This window comes from Sus scrofa, chromosome 2 (genome assembly GCF_000003025.6).
Source record: "Sus scrofa isolate TJ Tabasco breed Duroc chromosome 2, Sscrofa11.1, whole genome shotgun sequence".
Taxonomy (NCBI): Eukaryota; Metazoa; Chordata; class Mammalia; order Artiodactyla; family Suidae; genus Sus; species Sus scrofa.
In genome coordinates this window covers 48744770-48771933 of record NC_010444.4, presented here as the reverse complement: position 1 = coordinate 48771933, position 27164 = coordinate 48744770, and the positions used below count along the sequence as shown (strand labels likewise).

Below are 27164 nucleotides of genomic sequence, written 5' to 3'. Positions count from 1 at the left end.
CTCAAAGCCACAATTTAAAATCCACAGTTTAACATTCATTCATTCATTCATTCATTCAATAAATATGGATCTTTTCTACTTCATCTAAATGAATCTCCTTGTCTTTACTCTTGCCTTTATCCAACCCAATCCAGTCCCTCTAGAGCAGCCAGAGAGACCCTTCTAAAATGCTACTCTGTTGCTTACACCCTCTGGCAGAGGGAAACCAGACACCAGAGACTGAAAGGAGTCTGCTCTCTGTATCAAAAGCTCCTCTCCCTGAGCTCAGCTAAGTCTGCCCTCCTCCTTCCTGCTTTAAAAGACCCACTGCTGACCTTGGACCCTTCATATACCTCCTCCAGTTGTGTTAATATGAAAGCCTGAGCAATGGCTCCTTTCATGTTGTATTAGAGTAATTCTTTGAACTCTCAGAGCTCAATGTTATTTTTCGGAGTGTTTAAAAGAAAAAGGAGGATGGGGTAGAACAAATGATACTGCCTCATTAGGAGTCATTTACCTCCTCTGCTCCCAGGCCCTCTTTTTTTTTTTTTTTTTTTTTTTGGTCTTTTTGCCTTTCCTAGGGCTGCTCTCGTGGCATATGGAGGTTCCCAGGCTAGGGGTCCAACCAGAGCTGTAGCCAGAAGCCTACAACAGAGCCACAGCAATGAGGGATGGGAGCCGCATCTACAACCTACACCACAGCTCACTGCAACACCAGGTCCTTAACCCACTGAGCAAGGCCAGGGATTGAACCACAAACCTCATGGTTCCTAGTCAGATTCATTAACCGCTGCACCACCACGGGAACTCCCCAGGCCCTCTCATTAAGACCGCCATAAAAACATCACCATATAACAGAGGGACTGCTAATATAGACTTCAGAAAATGCCCTGTAATTTTTGCTATGGTTAGAAATGGGGATGGCAAACCACATTGGAATAGATTCTACTGTGGGGGAAAAAAAATCAATGGAGTGACCTCCTCTAACAACTATAAGGTAAATAAGTGCTTGCATGCAGGAAAGAAACATAAGAGAAACTCCTGTAGCCTGACAAAGACTACTTTACCCAAATATCTATGATATGCCTACTATGGTAAATCATCATAGGAGGCAAGGTCCCTACCTCTCTCCTTTTGCAAGAATATTATTACAACCTCACTGATGTATTGGAAGGGCCCCAGTTGGAATCTGTGAGCAGAAAGGCATACCAAGGGCCCCAGAGGGCAACACACCATTAGGGTCTATGCTGGCAATCCAGCTGATGCTAAGATCCTAAATGTTCACAGAGGAGCAGGGGTTGCTCTAGCGCACAGCTATGACTGCGGGTCCCTCCCAACCAAGCTGCCCTGACATGGAGGTGTGCTTTGGGTGTAATCCCCACATCCAATGTATGAGCTAAAGGAGCGATAATTTCATTTATTTTTTATTTTATTTTTTGCTTTTTAGGTCCATACCTGTGGCATATGAAATTCCCAGGCTAGGGGTCGAATCAGAACTGCAGCTTCTGGCCTACACCACAGCCACAGCAATGAGGGATCCAAGCAGCATCTGCAACCTATACCATAGCTCATGGCAATACTGGATCCTGAACCCACCAGCGAGGTCAGGGATCGAACCTGCATCCTCACGGATACTAGTCAGAGTCATTTCTACTGCACCACATTGGGAACTCCAAGGAACAGTAACTTTAGAACCTAAATAAGAGTCACTCCAGTGACCCAAGGAAGTATATCAGTCACCTAGAGAAGGTTATGCCACAGTAACCAAAAACTCCCAAACCTCAGTGGCTTACAACAATAAAGGTTTGCATCATAGTCATGTCACATGCCGACTGTGATTTGGCTACAGTTCTGCTCCATGAACTCTTCACTCCAGGACTCAAACTGAAGGAACAACCTTTATGGCAGAGGGAAAAGACAGATAGTGATGGCTCTGGAAGGTTCTCATTGGAAGCAGCATGTGTTACTTCCATCTCATTGGCCAAAAGCAAATGATAGGGTCAAGTTAGACAGCAGAGAGAGAAAGACAGTCCTTTCATAAGGCAGGCTTAGTTAGGATAATCTACCACAGAGAGTTGTAGACTAATGAGGGCCTTATCATAGCCACACTCCACAACTACATGAGACCTGTTTTCAACTCTGACACCATACAATGGCAATAGAAAGAGTGGCACTAACATCATCATTGGACCAATGAGACTCAAGAGTCCTCTCTGCCTGGCATTTGACAGCAGGATTGTCCCTCTGGACTGCGTAAGCCTCTGAGGTTATTAAAAAATTCAAGGGACGGGATACTTCAAGTGGAAGATACTTCAGGATGGACTTTCTGCTAAAAGACAAACATGTGGGAGCTTGGAAATTTTAAGGGAGATGATTTTGGTTGTACTCCAAGATGGGAAGGCAATTCATAACAACTAAATGCAAAATCAAGAAGATGGCCAATGGGAGTTCCCACTGAGGCTCAGCAAATTCAGAACCTGACATAGTGTCCCTGAGGATGTGGGTTCAATCCCTGGCCTCACTTGGTGGGTTAAGGGATCCAGCATTGACATAAGCTGTGGTATATAGGATGCGGCTCAGATTTCAGTGTTTCTGTGACTGTAGGCCTCAGCTGCACCTCCGATTTGACCCCTAGCCTGGGAACTTCCATATGCTGCAGGTGCAGCCCTACAAAGAAGAAAAATTAAAAAGGTGGCCTATGGTTGTTAGAGTTAGCACCAATCAATGGTAACCATATGCCAGATAAGCTGTGTTAAGCACTTTGTGCAAACTACTTGAATTCACACAAGAATTTATTTATAGGTAATATTATCACCCTTATTCTGCATAAACTAAGACTTAGAAAGGTGAAGTATCCTCCAAGGATATACAGCTAGCAGGGGCAGAGTTTTGATTCAAACCCAAACCTCCCTAACTCAAGAATTGTCTCTGTAAACCACATCTGCTTGCCTCCCTCCAATGCCTTTGCTCTGACACTCGCCTCAGTAGTCCCTTTTTCTCTTCTAATGTGATTTCACTTCCTTTTTCATGTCTTTCCCTGTTTTCCTATGGGACACTCCCTCTGCTACTGCAGTGCCAGAAGCCTCTCTAAAGAAGGACCCCCACTCGCTAACTCCACATCCTGAAAGTCAAAATTTAAACCTGCCCAGGAATAGCCCTAAAGGTCAAGGTTGTTCTAGAAGGTCCTGAATTCCATGCCCCTTCCTCATCTGTCAAGAATGGCCACCTCCCTGCCTCAAGGCCATCTCTGGCTGCAACTCTCTGCCACCAACCCCACCCTGGGAGCTTCCAGTTCTGGCTAGAAGAGCGGCAAGAGGGGCAGAGTCCCAAAGCAGACCCTGCAGCAAGTACTCAGCAAGCACAAGGCTAATTTGTCCTAATTCACAGGGAGAGTGAATTTCTAGAAGAAGCAAATCTATTCAGGAAAGAACAAATCAGGAATTTGAAAGCACTGAAAATACTCCAAGTGCCAGAGTCTTTCTTTTGCAGGCCCAGACTGTTCAAGGCCTTAAGCAGCCCCACACTTGGCATTTGGAGGGTCAGCAATTACCATTTCATCTGAACAAATGACATGCAAAATTTACCCTCAGAAGAGTGACCATAGGCTTTGAACCAAAACCTAGGAGAATACTTTGGTGAGAAAGATTTCTTTCCTGATTTGTGAATGTACTTAAAGGGAAAGTGACCTAAATAGCCTATTGTATTTGTTTTTTGGTTTTGGTGTTTTGTTTTGTTGAGGGGTTTTGTTTCATTTTTTTGTTTGTTTGTTTTGTTATTCATTTAATGTCCACACCCCCAGCACATGGAATTTCGTGAGCCAGGAAGTGAATCCAAGTCACAGCTGCAACCTACTCCACAGCTGCAGCAATGCAGATCCTTTAAGCCACTGCACTGGGCCAGAGACCCAAGCTGTTGCTACTGGATTCTTAACCCATTGCACCACAGCAGGGAACTCCTGGATTTGGTTTTGCATTCAACAAAATCCCTTGTATAAACAGAAATAAAATTGTATGAAATTGGAATCGTGTACCCTCCCCTCATTACTGTCAAGGCAAGTTTACATCTAGAAGCCTATCCTAACATAGTACTTCTCAACATGTGATCACCAACTATGCACACTTTATTTTTTTTTTCCTTTTCTTTTTAGGGCCACACCTTCAGCATATGGAAGTTCCCTAGGTCACAGCAACATGGGATCTGGGCCACATCTGCAACATACACAGCAGCTTGCAGCAATACCAGATTCTTACCCCACTGAGAGAGGCCAGGGATTGAACCCATGTCCTCAGTGACACTGTGTCAGGTTAACCCACTGAGCTACAGCCAAAACTCCTACTATGCATGCTTTAAATTGAGGTTCCTGGATTCTACCCCAGACTGGGGGTGGTAGAGCAGGGAATTCTGTCATTTCTTTTTATATATATATATTTTTTTTTTTGGTCTTTTTGCCTTTTTTTCTGGGGCTGCTCCTGCGGCATATGGAGGTTCCCAGGCTAGGGGTCTAATCAGAGTTATAGCCGCCGGCCTACAGCAGAGCCACAGCAATGCAGGATCTGAGGCATGTCTGTGACCTACACTACAGCTCATGGCAATGCCAGATCCTTATCCCACTGAGCAAGGTCAGGGATCGAACCTGCAACCTCATGGTTCCTAGTTGGATTCGTTAACCACTGAGCCACAACGGGAACTCCTCTGTCATTTCTAATGCAAGCTTTCTCAGAAATTCCCACTGAAATTTGAGAACAATTGCCCTAAGGAAAGGCAAAAAAAACAAACAAAAAACAAAAAGAGAGACTAATGCACTCAAGTGAAATAGAAGTTTTGGAATCCTCCAAATGCTTCTAATTATCCATGTCATTACTTGCAAAAGATTGCTAGTAAGTGGCCAAGGTGGTGGAACAGGAAGATACTGAGCCCACCTCCTATCACGGGCACATGAAAATCCCAACAACTTACAGAAGGGAACTCATACAACTCAACATCAAACAACCAATCTGATTAACAAATGGACTGAGGACCCCAAGAGTCATTTGTCCAAAGAAGATATACAAATGGCCAACAGACACATGAAAAGATGCCCAAAGGACACAGAACACTTGGGTTGGAGGTAGAAGGAAAAAGAGGTGAACAGAGTCAGGATTTGGGCTCAGCCCTCAGTCCTAGGGCTCCGACATGGACACCATGCTCAGGTATAGCTTGTCTGATCCTTGGAAGTCCACACTCAACATCACCACCCCACCACTACTGCCACCTCTGTAAGATAAACTCCTATATGTGCACTCAGAGGCTTGTGGGGTCCCATAGACCTGCCACTACCAGTGTGTGGTGGATACAACAGGTATCTCACTAGAATGTAATTCATTTAGAATGGTTACCATTTTTTTTCCTTATCTTTTTAGGGCTGCACCTGTGGCATATGGAAGTTCCCAGGTGAGGGGGTTGAATCAGAGCTGCAGCTGCTGGTCTATGCCACAGCTATAGCAACTGCAGGATCCTTAACCCACTGAGCAAGGCCAGGGATCGAACCCACGTCCTCATGGATGTTAGCCGGATTCATAACCGCTGGCACAATGGGAACTCCTAGAATGGTTATCATTTAATTTCACTAAAATTTCATTGATTTTCATTGATTATAAGAGCTTCTGACAAATAATGATAGTTTACTTGCTATAATGGGTTGAATTGCATCATCCCAAAATTCCTCCCCTAGTACCTCAGAATGTGACCCTAATGGAAATAGGACCATTGCAGGTGTAATTAGTTAAGATGAGGTCAGTGGAGGGGAGGGGCACTAATCCAATGACTAGGGCCTTTTTAAAAAAAGGAAATGTGGGAATAAGAATCTGACTAGTATCCATGAGGATGCGGGTTTGAACCCTGGCCTCACTCAGTGGCTTAAGGATCCAACCTTGCTGTGAGCTGGAATAAGGACAAGACAGGGGTAGAAATGTAGATTCTGGGACCCACAGAGACCAAAGTGGCTGAAATTCAAGGCCAGAAGGTGGGTAGAGGCCACAGGATCCCCTTGGGGAAGATGCTGCCCAAGGTCAGGAGCAACTGGTCTCTGAGGCTGATGCCCTTGGACCTGACATTGGTGGGAACAAGGAAGAGAAGAGAAGAGAAGAGACTTCTTGTCAAACTGCCCAAGAAATAATGCCCCTTGGGCACATGAGGCAAACGGGGAAAATCCCACGTAAGGCAGTTCACCCAACTGCAGGTTTAGAGTTGGGTTTAGTTGAAGTTTAGAGGCTTACATGTGGGGTTCCTCAGCCCCTACTATATCTGGTTCAAGTCCAAGGGTCATGAAAGGCCTTTAACAGCTCTGGACAGGACATGCCTTCCACATTGCTCTTCTGATTCTGAGCCCTGACTTCCTATCAGAGAGGGTACAAAGGCCAGCAGATGTGCCCCAGCCACTTCCCAAGTGTTTCCCAGGCACTATCAGCCGGCCACCATTGCTTCTCCAAGGGTCTGGGGTCTCAGATATGAGCTTATGGACCCACCAATTGGGACCAAGGCCAGCCTTCCAGAAAGTGATGGCAGAGGACTTGCTTCACTTCTGAGCTCTGCTCACCCATCTTCTCACCAGGGCAGGACCTCCTCAAGTGCACAACCTACCTTCTGAGAGACATGGATTAGCATTTTAAATGTCATTAGTTGTATATTCTAATCTCACATATATTGTGAAAGGGCAAAATTTTATTTATTTATTTTTGCTTTATTTTTTTTAGGGCCACACCCACAGCATATGGAGGTTCCCAGGCTAGGGGTCGAACTGGAGCTGTAGCTTCTGGCCTACTCCACAACCACAGCAACATGGGATCTGAGCTGTGTCTGTGACCTACACTGTAGCTCACAATGCCAGATCCTTAACCCACTGATTGTGGCCAGGGATTGAACCCTCAAAGTTATGGTTACTAGTTGGATGCATTTCCACTGCACCACAAGGGGAATTCTGGCAAAATTTTAGAGTCCCACTTTAGGTTGAGCCTACAAAAGGGAAGGTAAATATGTCCCATTCAATTCAATTCCAATCTACTGGTAGTGGCTGCCTGGAGCACTGTATTGAGAAAGATTCTGATGTGACATCTGGGCCCAGCAAGGAAAAATCCTAAAATCTATCAGTGGATGAAAGTGTGGACATGGGTAGTGGGGCATATGCCATATATCTGCTACATCTGGCCTATGGCTTCACTAGTGCTTCTGGCTACTCTCTGCGCACATGCCCTGATCCCCAGGCTTTTCAGCTCCATGGGGCTCGGAGCTGAGTTGGATACACTGAGCCAGCTTGGCCTCTCTGGCATCAGAATGTAGCACAGGGACTGGTACACAGCAGGCATCCATATTTATGTGTTCATCTGCAGACCTTGTGGAGATCATCTCAACTGTCAGATTCTAGAAATGAACACACCAAACTGGGATTCCTTTCAATCTCCCCACACAGGGAAACATTATTTGTCAATGTCACAAAGCTATAAGTCATTCATCACTTCTGCCACAATCTATTCATTAGAAGCAAGTCAGTAAGCCTAACCCAGACTTAAAAGGAGGAGAACGAGGCTCTACTTTTTGAAGAAAGAAGAAACGATGTGTGGGCATATTCTAAAATCATCACGGTTATTACCTACCAGGCCACATATAGCTGCAAGAGACAGAGAAATGAGTCATATAAAATCCCTGTGGTCAACCACAAATCAGTCAATGAGATACACCACAGTAAGAAATTGAAGAATAAAAATCATACGATCATCTCAATAGATGCAGAAAAAGCTTTTGACAAAATTCAACATTGAAATATGATAAAACAGAGTTCCTGTTGTGGCTCAGCAGATTAAGAAACTGACTAGTATCATTGAGGATATGGGTTCAATCTCTGGCATTGCTCAGTAGGTTAAGGACATGGCGTTGCTGCGAGCTGTGGTGTAGGTCGCAGATGTGGCTTGGATCCCACGTTGTTGAGGCTGTGGTGTAGGCTGGCAGCTACAGCTCCAATTTGACTCCTAGCCCAGGAACTTCCATATGCTGCAGATGTGGCCCTTAAAAAAAAAAATATATATATATATATATATAAAACTCTCCACAAAGTGAGTATAGAGGAAAACTATCTTAACATAAGGTTATATATGATAAACCCACAGCTAACTTCATATTCAGTGGTGAAAAACTGAGAGCATTTCCTCTAAGATCAAGAACAAGACAAGGTACACACTCTCAGTTTTCCCAACATAGTATTGGAAGTCCTAGCTATAGCAGTCAGACAAGAAAAAGAAATAAAAGACATCTGAATTAGAAAGGAAGAGGTAAAAGTATCACTGTTTGAAGATGACATGATACGATACATAGAAAATCGAAAAGATGACTCCAGAAAATTACTTGAGTTCATCAATGAATTCAGTGAGCTGCAGGATACAAAATTAATATATAGAAATCTGTCACACTTATATACACTAACAATGAACTATATAAAGAGAAATTAAATGGGAAACAACCCCATTTACAATCATGTCGAAAAGAATAAAATATCTAGGAATAAATCTAACTAAGTAGGTAAAAGACCTATACTTGGAAAACTATAAGACAATGATGAAAGAAATTAAACACAGATGGAAAGATATACTCATTTTTGAGAGAATTAATATTGTTAAAATAATCACAAGATCACTCAAGGCAATCTACAGTTTCAATGAGATCCGTGTCAAAACACCAATGGCATTTTTCATAGAACTAGAATAAATAATTATAAAATTTACAAGAAAATACAAAAGTCGCTTAATAGCCAAAATAGTTTTAAGAAAGAAAAGAGCTTGGAGTTCCCATTGTGGCACAGTGGTTAATGAATCCGACTAGGAAACATGAGGTTGCGGGTTCGATCCCTGCCCTTGTTCAGTGGGTTAAGAACCCGGCATTGCTATGAGCTGTGGTGTAGGTCGCAGATGCGGCTCGGATCTGGCATTGCTGTGGCTCTGGTGTAGGCTGGCAGCTAAAGCTCTGATTCGACCCCTAGCCCAGGAACCTCCATATGCCGCACGTGCGGCCCTAGAAAAGGCAAAAAGACAAAAAGAAAAAAAGAAAGAAAAGAGCTGGAGGTAACACACTCTTTGCCTTTAAATCATACAACAAAGCTACAGTCATCAAAACAGTATGGTATTGCCACAAAAATAGGCACATAGATTAATAGAACAGGATAGAGAGCACAAAAATAAACTCATGCACTTGTCAGTTAATCTAAGGCAAAGGAGGCAAGAAAATACAATGAGGAAAAGACAGTTTCTTCAATAAGTTGTGCTGGGAAAACTGTACAGTTACGTGTAAAAGAATGAAATTAGAACATTTTCTCAATCATATATAAAAATAGGAGTTCCCGTCGTGGCGCAGTGGTTAACGAATCCGACTAGGAACCATGAGGTTGCGGGTTCGGTCCCCGCCCTTGCTAGGTGGGTTAACAATCCAGTGTTGCCGTGAGCTGTGGTGTAGGTTGCAGACGTGGCTCGGATCCCACGTTGCTGTGGCTCTGGCGTAGGCTGGTGGCTACAGCTCCAATTCGACCCCTAGCCTGGGAACTTCCATATGCCGCGGGAGCGGCCCAAGAAATAGCAAAAAGACTAAAAATAAAAATAAAAATAAAAAATAAATAAACTCAACATGACAAAAAATCAAATACCTGGAAATACACCTGACCATGGAGGTAAAGGATTTATATGCCAAGAACTACAAAACATTAATCAAAGAAATCAAAGAAGATGTAAAGAAATGGAAATATATTCCATGCTCCTGGATTTGAAAAATTAATAGTGTAAAAATGGCCATACTATCCAAAGCAATCTACAGATTCAATGCAATCCCTATCAAATTACCCATGACATTTTTCACAGAGCTAGAACAAACAATCCAAACATTTATATGGAACCACGAAAGACCCAGAATTGCCAAAGCAATCCTGAGAAACAAAAACCAAGCAGGAGTCATAACTCTTCCAGACTTTAAGCAATATTACAAAGCCACAGTCATCAAGACAGTGTGGTACCAGTACCAAAACAGACATACAGACCAATGGAACAGAATAGAGAACCCAGAAATAAACCCTGACACCCATGGTCAATTAATCTTTGACAAAGGAGGCAAGAACATAAAATGGGAAAAAGAAAGTCTATTCAGCAAGAATTGCTGGGAAACCTGGACAGCTGCATGCAAATCAATGAAACTAGAACACCCTCACACCAGGCATGAAAATAAACTCAAAATGGCTTAAAGACTTAAATATAAAACAAGACACCATCAAACTCCTGGAAGAGAATATAGGCAAAACATTCTCTGACATCAACCTTATGAATATTTTCTCAGGTCAGTCTCCCAAAGCAACAGAAATAAAAGCAAAAATAAACCAATGGGACCTAATCAAACTGACAAGATTTGCACAGCAAAGGAAACCAAAAAGAAAACAAAAATACAACTTACAGAATGGGAGAAAATAGTCAAATGATGCAACTGACAAAGGCTTAATCTCTAGAATATACAAGCGGCTTATACAACTCAACAACAAAAAAGCCAACAACCCAATGGAAAAATGGGCAAAAAACCTGAATAGACTTTTCTCCAAGAAAGATATACAGACGGCCAACAAGCACGTGAAACAATGCTCAACATCCCTGATTATTAGAGAAATGCCAATCAAAACTACTATGAGATACCACCTCACACCAGTCAGAATGGCCATAATTAATAAGTCCACAAATAACAAGTGCTAGGGGTTATGGAGAAAAGGGAACCCTCCTACACTGTTTGTGGGAATGTAAGCTGGTACGGCCACTATGGAGAACAGTATGGAGGTACTTTAGAAATCTATACATAGAATTACCATATGATCCAGCAATCCCACTCCTGGGCATATATCTGTACAAAACCTTCCTTAAAAAAGACACATGCAGGAATTCCCGTTGTGGCTCACTGGTTAACAAATCCAACTAGGAACCATGAGGTTGTGGGTTCGATCTCTGGCCTTGCTCAGATGCAGCTCAGATCCCGAGTTACTGTGGCTCTGGCATAGGCCGACGGCTACAGCTCCGATTGGACCCCTAGCTTGGGAACCTCCTATGCAGCGGGTGTGGCCCTAGAAAAAAAAAATATATATATATAAAAAAGACAAAACTACTGAATGAGAAAATATTTGCAAATAATATGACTGATAAGAGTTATTAGCCAAAATATATAAATAGCTCATGAAAGTCAGCATTTAAAAAAATCTGATTTTAAAAATGGGCAGAAGATCAGAAAGGACGTTTTCTTCAAAGAAGAGATACAGATGGCCAATAGGCACTGAAAAGATGGTCAACATCATCAGTTGTCAAGAGAAATGCTAATCAAAACCATAACATCACTTCACATTGATCAGAATAGGCTATCATGAAAAGGACCACAAATAGGGAGCTCCCCTTGTGGCTCAGTAGGTTAAGAACCCAGCATAGTGTCTATGAGAATACAGGTTTGATTCCTGGCCTTGCTCAGTGGGTTAAGAATTCGGCATTGCCACAAGCTACAGTGTAGGTCATAGATGTGGCTCAGATCCAGCTTTGTTGTGTCTGTGGCTGCAGCTGGCTGCAGCTCCGATTCTACCCCTAGCCCAGGAACTTCCATGAGCCATGGGTGCAGCCCTAAAAAGACCAAAAAAACAAAAAACAAAACAAAAAAAAAAATTGCAAATCAACCATATCACCATTTAAAAAAAAAAAAAATCCTTGCCCTCAAAAAACTTTCTGCTTAACAAAGGAAACTGACATGTCACATAAGCTGTGGGAGCACAGAGGAGAAAGTTTTCTCCTGTGTCAGGGGGGCGGTGGAGGAGGTGGGAGAGGAGTCTAAGAGGAGGCAGCATCTGATGTGGGCCTCCAAGTAGGAGTAGGAAGGAGTTGCATAAGGTGAACTGATGCTCGAAGTTCCCATTGTGGCACAGCAAAAATGAATCCAACTCACTCAGTGGGTTAAAAGATCCAGCGTTGCCGTGAGCTGTGGTGTGGGTCGAAGATGTGGCTTGGATCCCATGCTTCTGTGGCTGTGGTGTAGGCTGGCAGCTGTAGCTCTGATTTGACCCCTACTCTGGGAAGCGGAAGGCACAGCCCAAAAAAAAAAAAAAAAAAAGATTAATTATGCTTAATGCCCATCCCAACCTCCTTGGGGTGTTTCCTGTACTACAGCAGCTAAGATAAAACTACATTTCCCAGACTTCCTTGCTGGCTACATTCCGGATAGGATTGAGGTTAGAGGCACAGGAGCAAGATTTGGGGGCAGGAGTCAGGCATGAGCCAAGTTCTCATCCTTTCTGCTATTTCTGCTGACAAGTCCCCATGGAGGGGTTTGCTTTTTCTACGCCCCATGAAAAAGCAGTGGCCCCAGGTTTTGCTCATTGGTATCCAGAGAAAGGAGGAAGGGATATTCTTTTGCTAGTGAGACTGTGGTCAGTGTGGCATGCTTCTGGAGCGGCAGCTGTGTGCTTCCTGAAAATGCTCAGGCCTTCCAGAACCTCTTCTCCAGTTGTAGCAAGAGGACTCAGAACAGGGACAGCTTTTCTCAAACTTACCCTCCCATGCGTGCTCCTCTGGGGGCTCCCTCAACTTCAGCTCTTTCATATCCTTAAATGAGCAAGGGTCCACCCTTTTGCAAAGACTCAGAGGTGATCTTACTTTGGAAAGTGCCAGAATCTTGGAGCCTGAACTACAACTGGGAGTGAAGCCATTTCATTTTAACAACCAATCATTCCAAGTTAAAAACCATAAAATGGCAAGAAAAACTTAAGCTGGTCCTCTCCAGTCTTTTCCCATCTCCCTCACTGAAACCATCCCTATATGCAAAGTTGTCAGCCAAATGGATGTGTCACTGGATGCATTCAAAAGATAAATGTGGGATCTTTAGAAAGTCTATAAACTCAACAGTTCTCAGGAAGCGGCTTTACTTCACTGATGTTCATCTGTGGTTTTTTTTTTTCTTTTGTCTTTTTAGGGCCTCATTTGTGGCATATGGAGGTTCCCAGGCTAGGGGCCTACACCACAGCTACAGCAATGCCAGATCCTTAACCCACTGAGTGAAGCCAGGGATCAAACCCACGTCCTCGTGGATGTTAGTCGGGTTCGTTAACCACTGAGCCATGATGGTAACTCCTACCCATGGTGTCTGGGCTTAGGTGTGCAGTTAGAGAAGAGCTGATCTTCCCCTATCATGGGCTGCAGAGACACTTACTGTGAGGCAATTTTTTTTAATCTTTATTTTTTATAATGATTTATATTTTTTCTACTATAGTTGGTTTACAGTGTTCTGCCAATTTTCTACTGTACAGAAAAGTGACCCAGTCATACATACATACATTCTTTTTCTCATATTATCCACCATCATGCTCCATCACAGGTGACTATAGTTCCCAGTGCTAGACAGCAGGATTTCATTGCTTATCCACTCCAAATGCAATAGTTCGCATCTATTAACCCCAGATTCCCGATCCATCCCACTCCCTCCCCCACCCCCTTGGCAACCACAAGTCTGTTCTCCAAGTCCATGAGTTTCTTTTCTGCTGAATTGTTCATTTATGGCATATATTAGCTTCCAGATATAAGTAATATCATACAGTATTTGTCTTTCTCTCTCTGACTTACTTCACTCAGTATGAGAGTCTCTAGTTCCATCCATGTTGGGGCAAATGGCATTATTTTGTTCTTTTTTATGGCCTAATATTATTCCATTGTGTATATATACCATATCTTCTTAATTCATTCATCTGTTGATGGACATTTAGGTTGTTTCTATGTCTCGGCTATTGTGAATAGCACTGCAATGAACATACGCACGTGTCTTTTGCAAAAAGTTTTGCAGAAAGTTTTGTGCAGATATGTGCCCAAGAGTGGAATTGCTGGGTCATATGGTAGTTCTATATTTAGTTTTCTGAGGTACCTCCATACTGTTTTCCATAGTGGCTGTACCAATTTACATTCCCACCAACAGTGTAGTAGGAGGGTTCCCTTTTCTCCACAACCCCTCCAGCACTTGTTATTTGTGGACTCATTAATGATGGCCATTCTGACTGGTGTAAGGTGGTATCTCATAGTAGTTTTGATTGGCATTTCTCTAATAACCAGTGATGTTGAGCACTTTTCATGTGCTTGTTGTCCATCTGTTGCTGGTTTTTTGCTGTTGAGTTGTATAAGTTGTTTGTATATTTTGGAGATTAAACCCTTGTCAGTTTCATCTCTTGAAACTATTTTCTCCCATTCTGTGTGATAGAGTTTTTACTGATCTTGTCTTCATTCATTAATGCACCAACATCACCTGCCAGTTTAGGAGAGAGCTGATCTTCCCCCAGTCCTGGGCTGCAGAGACACTGACTTGTGATGGAGTTTTTATTGCTCTTGTCCTCTATCATTAATGCACCAACATCACATTCCAGTTTCCACAGGGCTCTCGCATCCCCACAGTCTCTCCCACTGTTCACGCGTGCGTGCGCACACACCCACAAACACCCACAAACACACACAAACACACCACTCCAGATACTCTTCAGAGACTGACATCCCCACGCTCATTTGATAAATATTTATAGCTTAAGAGACAATAGGCTGGAAAGCCCACAGTGGCCATGGATCCTACCCACAGTGGGACTCGCCTGATATCAGCTTGGCTGGTGAACCTCTCCGACAGCAGGGCAAGGCATTCTGGGCAAGAGGCAATAAACACACACTGCTTGCCTAAGCCCTTAATTGACAGAATCATGAAACCAGAAACTGAGTCTAGGTGTCCTGTGTAGCCTGTGAGCCTTAGATCTCCATGGGTGCTCAGCCTCAGTGGGAGACAAGCATGAGGATAACAGGGATTTCACTTTCAAAAAAAATGGTGCCTTTTAAAAAAAATTTTTAGGGCCATACCCATGGTATATGGAGGTTCCCAAGCTAGGGGTCGAACTGGAGCTGCAGCTGCTGGCCTATGCCACAGTCACAGCAACACCAGATCTGAGCCGTGTCTGTGACCTACCCTGCAGCTCATAGCAATGCCAGATCCTTTAACCCACTGAGCAAGGCCAGGGATCGAACCTGCATCCTCATGGATACTAGTTGGGTTCCTAACCTGCTGAGCCCTAAAAAAGACTCTTTTTTGAACTGCAGTAAAGAGTCTGTGTCCTGGACTTCCCATTGTGGCTCAGTGGTAACCGAACCCAACTAGTATCCATGAGATGTGGGTTTGATCCCTGGCCTTGCTCAGTGAGTTAAGGATCCAGCACTGTCATGAACTGCAATGTAGGTCACAGATGCAGCTTGGATTGGCAGCTGCAGCTCTGATTCGACCCCCAGCCTGGTAAGTTCCATATGCTGTGGGTAAGGCCCTAAAAGACAAAAAAAAAAAAGAGTTAGTGTCCAGATGATCCCAAAAGACCTCCTTATGCAGCTTCTAAACACTTTCTAGATCCTGGGCACCTTTCAGAATGTGATTAAAGTTCTGGCTACTCTCCCCAGAAAAAAATGCATACTGGCCCATACATACAACACTGTGCATGTAGTAACTTCAAAGACAGGTCTTCCAGAAGCTAAGAGTCTCACAAAGAAAGTAAACAAATAAAAATGCATATAAATATAGATGACCAAGTGACAGATGCTCTGAAGGATTGTGGCACTTAAGTGTTTTGAGAGTTCATGGGGAGAGCTATAAGGTAAAGAGCCACGCCGGATACGAAGGAACCAGTCCAAAATAAATTCCTGCATCCTCCAGACTCTGCTGAGGGCCCCTGCACCTTGATGTCCAAGTGAGGAGGCCTGGGCTAAGGAGTCCCACACCTTCCCCAGGATTTCTGCTGGGTCCCTGTGGGGGCCTCGGTCTCCCAGCCCTCAAAATTCTAGCTTCCAGAGTTTCCATCATGGCTCAGTGGTTAACAAACCCAACTAACATCCATGAGAACTCAGGTTCCAGCCCTGGTCTCACTCAGTGGGTTAAGGATCTGGCATTGCCATGAGCCAGATGCAGTTTGATTCCCGCATTGCTGCGTCTGTGGCGTAGGCTGGCAGCTATAGCTCCAATTCGACCTCTAGCCTTGGAACTTCCATATGCTGTGGGTGCAGCCCTCAAAAGACAAAACAAAACAAAACAAAACAAACAAAAAACCCCACAATTCTCGCTTCCCCATGCGCCACTTCTGTTCCCGTACAACATCCTCCCCAACATGAAGTTCCGTCACTCCTTTGGCTTTCACAATAGAAAAATTTGATCTCACCAAGCATACATACATACAGGTATTGCTTTGAGGGTGGGTTATTCCCCATGGTATACAGAGGTCCTCAGCCCAGGGATGGACCCCACGCCACAGCAGTAACAAGAGCCACAGCAGGAGTTCCCGTCGTGGCGCAGTGGTTAACGAATCCGACTAGGAACCGTGAGGTTTGGGGTTTGATCCCTGCCCTTGCTCAGGGGGTTTAGGATCTGGTGTTGCCGTGAGCTGTGGTATAGGTCGCAGACATGGCTTGGATCCCTCATTGCTGTGGCTCTGGCGTAGGCCAGTGGCTACAGCTCCGATTAGACCCCTAGCCTGGGAACCTCCATATGCCATGGGAGCAGCCCTAGAAAAAGGTAAAAAGACCAAAAAAAAAAAAAAAAAAATGAGCCACGGCAATGATAACATTGGATCCTTAACCCACAGAGCCACCTGGGAACTCCATATACACAGAGATTTTACAAAATATGGGAGAACTGGTCCTGGTAAAAGGTCATGTGACAAAGCACTTGGCCTTCTGCCATCCACTGAGTACCTGGGCCTTCTCTCTACACTTTGGTCTCTTTCCCACTCTTTTTCAAAAGCAGCTTGGAAGGTTCCGAGCCTTTGCGTCAGCTGACTCCTAGGGTGGGTCGAGGGTTGGTGAGGGAGGAGAACTATCCCGGCTCCAAGGACTGACCAAGGCAGTCTTCCAAAGCACACCCACAGCGCCTTCTCCAAGAGCAATTCGGCAATAAAAGTCTCTCTGTCCCATTTGCATTGGTGAGTTGCAGAGCAGAAAATCCACTCCAGGCCCATGAAGCAAGAAAGGATTTATGACAGGATATTAAGTGTCATCCAAAGCTACTAGGAGGAATTTAGAAACGACTTTAGGTTGAGCTTTCAGAAAAGCTTTCCAAAGAAGATCTGGGCCACCAAGGAAGCTGCTCACACACAAACCATCACTGTTCCTACGACCAGGGCCACCAGCAAAATGCATGATCTTGGCCTCCCAATATCCATGAGGCTCGTAACGGGACAGCAGATATCCGCTTGTGCCACCAGAGAAGGTCAGTCAGTCCCTCAAATGCCAGCACGAAGAGCAGGAGCAGCGGAAAGGTCACTTTGCTGTACAGCAGAAATTGACAGATATTATAAGTCAACTATACTTTGGAGCTCTTGTTGTGGTGCAGTGGAGATGAATCCGACTAGTATCCATGAGGATTCGGGTTCAATCACTGGCCTCGCTCAGTGGGTCGGGGATCTGGTGTTACTGTGAGCTGTGGTGTAGGTCGCAGTCTCAGCTCAGATCTGGCATTGCTGTGACTGTGGTGTAGGCCAGCAGCTGCATCTCTGATTCGACCCCTACACTAGGAACCTCCATATGCTGCAGGTGTGGCCCTAAAAAGCAAAATTTTAAAAAAGTCAACTATAGTTTTAAAAATTTAGGAGATCTCCTGGTGGCTCAGTGGGTTAAGAATCCAACTAGTATCCATGAGGATGAGGGTTTGATCCCTGGCCTTGCTCAGTGAGTTAAGGATCCGGTGTTGCCATGAGCTATAGTGTAGGTCACAGACATGGCTCAGCTCTCATGCTGCTGTGGCTATGGCATAGACTGGCAGCTAAAGCTCCCATTCAACCCCTAGCCTGGGAACCTCCATATGCCGTGGGTGCGGCCCTAAAAAGCCAAAAAAAAAGGATCCAGCATTGCTGCAAGCTGCGACATAGGTGTTGCAGCTCAGATCTGGCTTTGCTGTGGCTGAGGCATAGGCTAGCAGCTGCACTCTGATTCGACCACTAGCCTGGGACCATCCATATGCTTCATGAAGGGCCCTAAAAAGACAAAAAATAAAATAATAATAATAATAAACTATCATAATTAAAAACTGTCTTACCCAATTAAAAAAAAAAAAAAAAAAAAAAGACAGCGTCTGCCTGGCTTCTGCCCAGATTGCCCACAAGTGCACCTGAGGGCTGAGCCTTAATTACCTCCCGATTGCATGGGCCTCTGGGAAATGCAGTTGTTAGCATTCCAACCTTTGTAATAGTGGACAGTCCACTGGAAAGCAGATGGAATGAAGGTTGAATGGCAATCGACTGTGTGTATATATACCATGGCGGGTTATTTTGATTGAGGGGAGAGAGGAAGGCCTCTATTATATACTAGGTAATTTATATCCATCGCTTATTTAATTCCTACACCACACTACGAGTAGGTATTATCGTCACATTAAAGGTCTGAGAACTGAGGTTAATAGTGGATACTTTAGTTGCCCAGTTCACATCAGCACAGATGTCTCCTGGGATAGTAGGAAAAATCACACCCCCACTCTCAGAGCTCATACAAGTTAAGGAAAGGTCAACAGAAGGGTTCATCCATCAGAAATCCCACATGTCCTCCTGCCCAGTCTCCCCTTGATGTCCTCTGTGCACAAGCTCCTCCTATCTTGATCAGCATTCACTGCCACCCATGACCCCAGGAACTCCCTCATCTGCTGGCTTTAGCCTGGGGCTGTCATTCCAGGCAATGCTCTGCTGGACTGATGTAGCCGCTGCCCCCTTCTGGAAGTACATAGGCTATGTTTAAGCTCCCTTTCTCTTGAAGAAATCTTTCACTACCTCTTCCAACATCAAGGTCAATTCTGGAGCAGGGGGGCACTCTGACTCGAACTCTCATCCTTGCAATGTGAGCCACACACCCTGTGTGCCCTTCTCCTTGGCCTGGAGGTCACTGGGGGCACAAGTCGAAGGAGGCACTCGCTCTATGACTCATTCAAGGACAAGGTCAATACCCAGCACATGTGTCTCCCTAAACATTTGAACAGTCAGTGCCTTACTTGCCTCACCTTAGCTCCAGCCGGCTCCCAGGGAGACCAGTCTACACTCCTCCCCACCCTTGGCAATCTGGAAACAGCTCCTGACCAGACACAAAGGTAAAATGTCCTACCATCTCCAGCTTGATTCCCAGGTAGATGTCAGAGGGGGAACCAGGCTCTCTGAAAGCCAACCCTTCTCTGCCCTGCTTCCTTAATTCCATAGTCTTAAATAAACAGAAGTAGTTTGTATTGTGTACTTCTTAATCCCCTAAGCCTATCTTGCCCCTCTTAAGTATAAAACAGGGAAGCGATAAGGATATATTGTGCAACACAGAAAATATAGTCCACATTTTATAATAACTTTTTTTAAAAAAATGGAAGTTGTAGTTCTTTTTTAAAATAAATTGTTAACCTTTAAAAATTGTCAGTCACTGCACTGGGAGCTATATCTAGTCAGTCATGATGGAGCATGGTAGAGGATAACGTAAGAAAAAGAATGTATATACGCATGTGTGACTGGGTCACTTTGCTGTACACTAGAAAATTGACAGAACACTGTAAACCAACTATAATGGAAAAAAATAAAAATCCTTTTTTTGTGTGTGAATGTTTTTAGGGCCGCACCCATGGCACATGGAGGTTCCCAGGCTAGGGGTCTAATTGGAGTTGTAGCCGCCAGCCTACACCACAGCCACAGCAACATGGGATCCGAGCCACATCTGCAACCTACACCACAGCTCACGGTGGCACCGGATCCTTAACCCACTGAGTGAGGCCAGGGATCAAACCTGCATCCTCATGGATGCTAGTCAGGTTGGTTAACCGCTGAGCCACGACAGGAACTCCTAAGAATCATTTTTAAAAAGTTGTCCATCACTATGTTGTACATCTGAAACTTACATCATATTGTACATTTCACTATACCTCAATTTTTAAAAAATGAAATCAAAAATAAACAGCTGTATTAAAATCCCTCTGTGCTGATGTTTAAAGTTAACTGTTTTTTTTTTAATCTTTTTTTTGATAGGCAAGAAATAGATTTATTAAGATAGGATGCTTGTGAGAGATGCAAGCACGGGCAGAGATGCTGCTCTTTGGTCTTATGGAGTTAGAAGCTCCTCGTTTTCACACCAGTAGGCAGTGCAAGAGGGAGACAGGGCTAAGCTCAACCTACTTTCCACCAACTTGCTCGCAAAGGGGGCAAAGGAAGAAAAGCACGTGGCAAAAATAGATTAGATGGCATCAAAAGTTAAAATGTCTGTGCATCAAAGGACACAATTAACAGAGTGAAAAAGCAACCCACAGAATGGAAGAAACTATTTGTAAATCACATACTATCTGATAGAGTTAATAAACAGAATATATAAAGCACTCATACAGCCTGACAACAACAAAGATAAACAACCTCATTTAAAAGTCAGCAAAGGGGAGTTCCCATTGTGGCTCAGGGGGGTAAGAACCTGACTGGTATCCATGAGGATACCAGTTGATCCCTGGCCCTGCTCAGAGTGTTAAGGATCCAGTATTGCTGGGCTGTGGTGTAGGCCCATAGCTGTATTTCTGATTCTACCCCTAGCTTGGGGACTTCCATATGCCATGGGTGTAACCTTAAAAAAATAATAACAAATAAATAAATAAAATAAAAGTGGGCAAAGGACTTGAATAGATATTTATGCAAAGATACGTAATTGGCCAATAGTCACATGTAAGGATGCACAACACCACTAATCCTTAGGGAAATACAAATCAAAACCACAATGAGACACCATCTCATATCCATTAAGATAATTAACTTTAGGCAGAGCTTCTGTGCCTGCCCGCTTGCATCTCTCACAAGCGTCCTATCTGAATAAATCTATTTCTTGCCTATCAAAAAAAAGGATTAAAAAAAAGACAGTTAACTTTAAAAAAACGAACAACAAAAAAGCCACAAAAAATAAGTGTTTAGCAAAGGGGCAGAGAAATTAGAATCCTTGTGCACTGCTCATGGGAAGGTAAAAGAGCACAGCCACTATAGTAACAGTATGGCAGGTCCTCAAAAAATTACAAATAGAATTACCATATGATCCAGTAATTCCACTTCCAGGTATATACACAAAGGAATTAAAAGCAGGGTCTTGAAGAGACATTTGCATTTGCACACCCATGTTCATAGTGGCATTACTCACAATAGCCAAAAAGTGGAAGCAACCCAAGTCTCCGCTGATGCATGAACGGATAAACAAAATGTGGTGTATTCATACAGTAGAATATTATTTAGTCTTTTTTTTCTAATTCTTGTTAGGGCTGCACTCGCAACATATGGAGGTTCCCAGGCTAGGGAGCTTTAGCTGCTGGCCTACACCATAGCCACAGCAACAGCTGGATCCTTAACCCACTGAGCAAGGCCAGAGATCGAACCTGCGTCCTCACGGATGCTAGTCAGATTCCTTAACTGCCGAGCCACTATGGGATCTCCTATTCAGCCTTTAAAAGGAATGAAATTCTGAAACAGGCTACAACGTGGACGGACCTTGAGGATGTTATGCTAAGCGAAATAAGCCAGTCACAAAAAGACAAATTCTGGGAGTTCCCGTCATGGCGCAGTGGTTAACGAATCCGACTAGGAACCATGAGGTTGCGGGTTTGGTTCCTGGCCTTGCTCAGTGGGTTAAAGGATCCGGCGTTGCCGTGAGCTGTGGTGTAGGTTGCAGACGCGGCTCAGATCCCGCATTGCTATGACTCTGGCAGAGGCCAGTGGCTACAGCTGTGATTAGACCCCTAGCCTGGGAACCTCCATATGCCGAGGGAGCGGACCTAGAAAAGGCAAAAAGACAAAAAAAAAAAAAAAAAAAAAGACAAATTCTGTATGATTCTACCTACCTAGAGTGATCAAACTCATAGAGACAGGATGCATAGAGACTCAAAGAAGGGTGGCTCAGGAGCTTGTGAGGGGGGTAGTGGAGAATGAGGAGTTTAATGGGTAGAGAGTTTCAGTTTTAAGAGATGAAAAGAATTCTGGAGATTTTTTTGTTTTGTTTTGCTTCTTAGAGCCGAACCCAAGGCATATGGAGGTTCCCAGGCTAGGGGTCAAATTAGAGAGAGCTATAGCTGCCAGCCTAAGCCACAGCAACAGCAACGCCAGATCTGAGCTGCTTCTGTGACTTAGACCACAGCTCACGGCAACCCCAGATCCCCAATCCACTGAGCAAAACCAGGGATCAAACCCAAATCCTCATGGATACTAGTCAGATTTTTTTCTGCTGCGCCACGACAGAAACTCCTGAAGATTTTTTTTGCACAACAAATAATGAATATACCTAACACTATTCAACTATACACTTAAAAATTGTGAAGACAATAGATTTTATGTCATGTACGTCTTACCACAATTAAAACTTAAAAAAAAATTTTTTTTGTCTTTCGTCTTTTTAGGCCACCCCCTCGGCATGTGGAGATTCCAGGCTAGAGGTCTAATCAGAGCTGCAGTCGCCGGCATACACCACAGCCACAGTAATGCGTAATCTGAGCCACTTCTGCGACCTACACCACAGCTCAGGGCAACGCTGGATCCTTAATCCACTGAGCAAGGTCAGGGATCAAACCCACAATCTCATGGTTACTAGTCAGATTCATTAACCACTGAGCCACGATAGGAACTCCTTTTTTAATTTTCAAATAAGAAAAGCATTGTGGCTGAGCTGCCTTCCTCTCCTCTATATTATACAGTGTTTGAACACAACAACTTGGATGAGAAGTGGCCTTTAGAAGATATGCCTAAGTCTGCAGAGCACTATGTATTTTAATATAGAATGGTAACTGCTACCATTGGGGGGGGGTGGAAAGCAAGCACTGCGCTAAGTGCTATTCTTGCGTTTTCTTTCTTTCTTTTTTTTTTTTTTTTTTCTTTTTAAGGCTGCACCTGCAGCTTATGGAAGTTCCCCGGCTAGGGGTTAAATCAGAGCTGCAATGAGGCCCATGCCACAGCCACAGCAATGCCAGATCCTTAACCCTTAACCCACTAAGTGAGGCCAGGGATTGAATCCACATCCTCGCAGAGACTACGTTGGGTCCTTAAACCTGCTGAGCCACAAGGGGAACCCTCTTGTGGTTTCTTATTTAACTCACATGAACACTCTTGGGAGTAGGTCTCAGTATTAGGAATGAAACTCAGCTTCAGTGCCTTAGGAAACTCAACAAGAGTTCATGGAGCAAGCACATCAGTGGCCCTGAGACCTGACCCTGGGTCCAGCTGTGCTCCAAGGCTGTGTGCCCAGCCACCCCTGCCTCCTGGCAGAGGCTGACTTTTCTTTCTTTCTTTTTTTTTTTTTTTTTTTTTTGTCTTTTTATCTTTTTAGGGCCACACCCGCAGCACATGGAAGTTCCCAGGCTAGGGGTCCAATCAGAGTTGTAGCCACTGGCCTACACCACAGCCATAGCAACACGGGATCCGAGCCACATCTTCCACCTACACCACAGCTTACGGCAACCCTGGATCCTTAACCCACTGAGTGAGGCCAGGGATCGAACCCAAGTCCTCATGGATGCTAGTCGGATTGATTAAACCCTGAGCCACGAGGGGAACTCCTGAGATTGACTTTTCAAGGTCCATTTTGGCGCTCCTTCTCAGCATGATCAGAACTCTGGTGTAAGAGGTTCTCTCTCCTCCCCCTTCCCACTGCCCGCCCTATGAAATGTTAAATAAAAATATGAGGATATCTTCCCTCTCATCCCTTACAACACCCTCCCCAAGAGGCCCACTGAGACTGAACCACACAGATGAGGTAGCCAGGAGTGTGGTGGGTGTGTGCTGCCCTAAAAGGGAGACCCTGATCTTCAGAGCTAAAGGCCCTGGGTTGGAAGCCCAGCGTCCTCCCTACGTAGGTAGCTCTTTGACACCGAGCAGGTGACACCCTCTCTGAGCCTCATGCATTATCTGCGAGATGGGGTAAGGGATACTCACCTCTTTGAGGGGCCAAAGGGATGACATGAGTATGTATACAGTGCTTCCTCAGCATCCACAGGAAGTTCCGGGAGCTTCCACAGACACCAAGACCCACAGATGCTCCAGTTGCTTATATAAAATGGTGCAGTACTGGAGTTCCCTGGAAGCCTAGCAATTAAGGATCCAGAGCTGTCACTGCTATGGCTCAGGTTGATGCTGTGGGGCAGGTTTGATCTCTGGCCAAAAAAAAAAAAAAAATGGTGCAGTACATGAATACAGCCAGTCCTTCATATCCATGGATTTCTCATCTATGGATTCATCTAATGTAGGATTATCTGAAGATGCAAAATCCAGTGGATTCAGAGGGCAAACTGAGCATATAAAATTGTTGTCAGCCAAGGTAGCCTGCCCTTTGATATTCAGAAACACTGGCTTGAATCTCATCTCAACCTCTGCCAGGAATGAGGTCCATTTAGAGATTTATTCCTGCACAAATCAGGATTGTGTCACTTTCCTTCAAAGGCAGAGAAGCTCCAATTGGTCTTGGGTTTAATTACTGTTGTCTTCTCTGTTATCCATGAAAATCTCTAAGAACCATTGTGGTCTATCATGGTCATTTTGAGACAAAGGCCACTGGAGGGGCAGAAAGGAACAGTCTCCCTTAGTAAAGCAGAGGCTAGACCTCTCCCAGGTCTCCCACAGATGACTTCCAGAAGGAGTTGAGCTGTTCTGAGGTGTTTTTTTGTTTGTTTGTTTTTAGGGCCTATGGAGGTTCCCAGAGTAGGGGTCGAATCAGAGCTGTAGCTGCCAGCCTACACCACAGCCACAGCAATGCCAGATCCAAGCCTTATCTGTGACCTACACCACAGCTCACAGCAACACCGGATCCTTAACCTACTGAGCGAGGCCAGGAATCAAACCTGCATCCTCATGGATACTAGTCAGATTCTTAACAACTGAGCCACAATGGGATCTCCTGTTTGAGGTTTTCTTATCTAAGAAACAGAAAACCCAACCTGAAGGCCTTTAAACACCAAGACAACAACTTATCACTTCACAAATCTGAAGTTCAGAGGCAATGTGGTATTTCAGTATGGGTTGTTCAGAGGCTCCCAAAGTTTGAAGGGCTACACCTCTGTTTGCCTGTGAGTCTCTCCCCTCCCCTTCCCCGTCCCCCTCTCCCTGTCAGCCCTTTCCAAACTTGCCTTTTCTTGGGGTAGCCAGACAGCTGCTGGCAGCTTTCAGGGTGACATGTTTCCTCAATCACAGCTAGTGGACCGATATGCTTGAATGCCCACTCCTAACCATCACTCTGGCCAAGCGAATGCCAAGGGGGTTGGGATTATATTGATGACTTAGACCAGTTGGAAGCTACCCCTAAAACCTAAAGTTGATTTGATCCTTGGCTTAAATCCACATTGGTTTTATACACAGTGGGAAGGCTACTGGAGAGGCAACAAAATTATCTGCTACAAAAACCCTTTATCTGAGTTCCCTGGTGGCTCAGCAGGTTAAGGATCTGGTGTTGTCACTGCTGTGCTCGGGTTTGATCCCTGGACCTGGGAACTTCTGTGTGCTGCAGGTGCAGCCAAAAAAACAAAAAACCCTTTGTCATTGTGGATGCAGGTATGCGGTGTTATGTGTGTGTGTGTGTTGATATGTCAGTGTGAGTAAAATGTGCATATGTATGAGTGTGATATGTGTATGTGATGTGTCTGTGTAAGCATGTGTGTGAGATGTGCGTATATAAGCGTATGAGTTCTTGGTAATCACTTTGCAATATAAAGTCAAATCACCCTACTGTGCCCCTTAAACTTATACAATGCTGTATGTCAATCATATCTCAATAAAACTGGAAAAATTAAAAAGCATATGTATTCTGTATGATTGTGTGTATGTATGTGTGTGTAAAATGTGTGTGTGTGTGTGTGTAGAGCTGAGAAGACCTAGGGCCCAGATTATCATTTGTATTTGGGGGCCTTTCCCTCGGATCTCTGATGCTACCACCTTCATGGCCACTAGGGGGCACTGTGCTCCCCTTTGACACTGACCAATGTTCGTGCAAAATCCTCTCCTCTGAGTACAGTTGAGAGGTTGGGAATTTTAAACACAACGATACTAACCAAAAATGACAGCAAAGAAATCAATTCAGAGAGCGTAAGAAACATTCAAAGTTACTTCTGACAATGCACATCGAATAATTACCTCCTGTTTTTCCCCAAAGCGCTGCCTGCCTTTGAGCCTTCCCAGCTCCTGCCTGGCTGTGACTGAGGAACACCGCCTTATTCCCTGCTTTGCAGAAGAGTCTCCAGGAAACTTGTTCCATTGAAGCCACGGCCAAAATTCCCATCTGTGCTCACCATTTCACCGCCACGCCCTTCCTCCTCACCCCTGCCTCTCCCCCTGCCCCCATCACTGTTCCAGGAGACTCAGCCCTTCCCAACAGCAAGGGCCTCAGTAAAACAGCTTCATTAAACTCTGCGTGGTGGGAAGCAGAGCAATTTAAACAGGTAGAAAGGTGGTCTCGCGCTCTTCATCAGCGCATTTCAGACTCCCAGGAAGGACCAGAAGGTCACCTTCTCCCCAAGCCTAGCCTAGTGCCTGTTTAGTCGCCAGGCCTGCTGCCCAGCCCCTCCCCCTTGTACCCCCGCCCTGGCCGGAACCAATCGAGGGCCAGTCAAGAGGAACCAGTCCTGTGCATCCCTCTACTGCCATCTGCTGGGGTCCTGCTTACACAGCCCTGGGTTTACCAGCAGCTGGGGTCCCCAACTTTTTCACAGTTCCGCTTTGATAGGCCGCTGCCGTAACTTACCTATATTTTAACCCAACCATGGGTACTCGGATGTTTAAACAATTTTTTAACTTGCAAGGAATTTGAAACTCTCACTTTACAGGACCTGGATGAAAATTGAAAGGGCTTATTCATTCATTCATTCATGATGAAAATGTTTATTGCAGAGTTCCCTGGTAGCCTAGTGGTTAGGGATCCAGCATTGTCATTGCTGTGATGCAGGTTCAGCCCCTGACCTGGGAACTTCCCCATGCCATGGGCACGGCCAATAAATAAATAAAATGTTTATTGCATGCCGTTTGCTAGACTCCATGTTGGCACTAAGATACAAAAAGGAATTAAAAAGAAACTATCTCAAAAAAGAATAAATAAGATGCTGGGTCACTTTGCTGTACAGTAGAGATAGGCACAACATTGTAAATCAACTGTACTTGAATAAAA

General features: G+C 44.5%; 1 protein-coding gene across 4 annotated transcripts in view; it reads right to left on the bottom strand.

Moving 5' to 3' along the window:
* The window catches only part of MRVI1 (murine retrovirus integration site 1 homolog), a 185511-nt gene extending 158952 nt beyond the window's left edge, over positions 1-26559 (bottom strand). For all 4 annotated transcript variants that reach the window (XM_013994558.2, XM_003480735.4, XM_013994560.2 and 1 more), the window contains exons 1-2: positions 26138-26559; positions 23951-24168 (exon numbers count right to left, since the gene is read on the bottom strand). In XM_013994558.2, coding sequence (XP_013850012.1) covers positions 23951-23977 — 27 coding nt within the window. In that variant the 5' untranslated portion in view covers positions 23978-24168; positions 26138-26559. The remainder of the gene's footprint in view (positions 1-23950; positions 24169-26137) is intronic.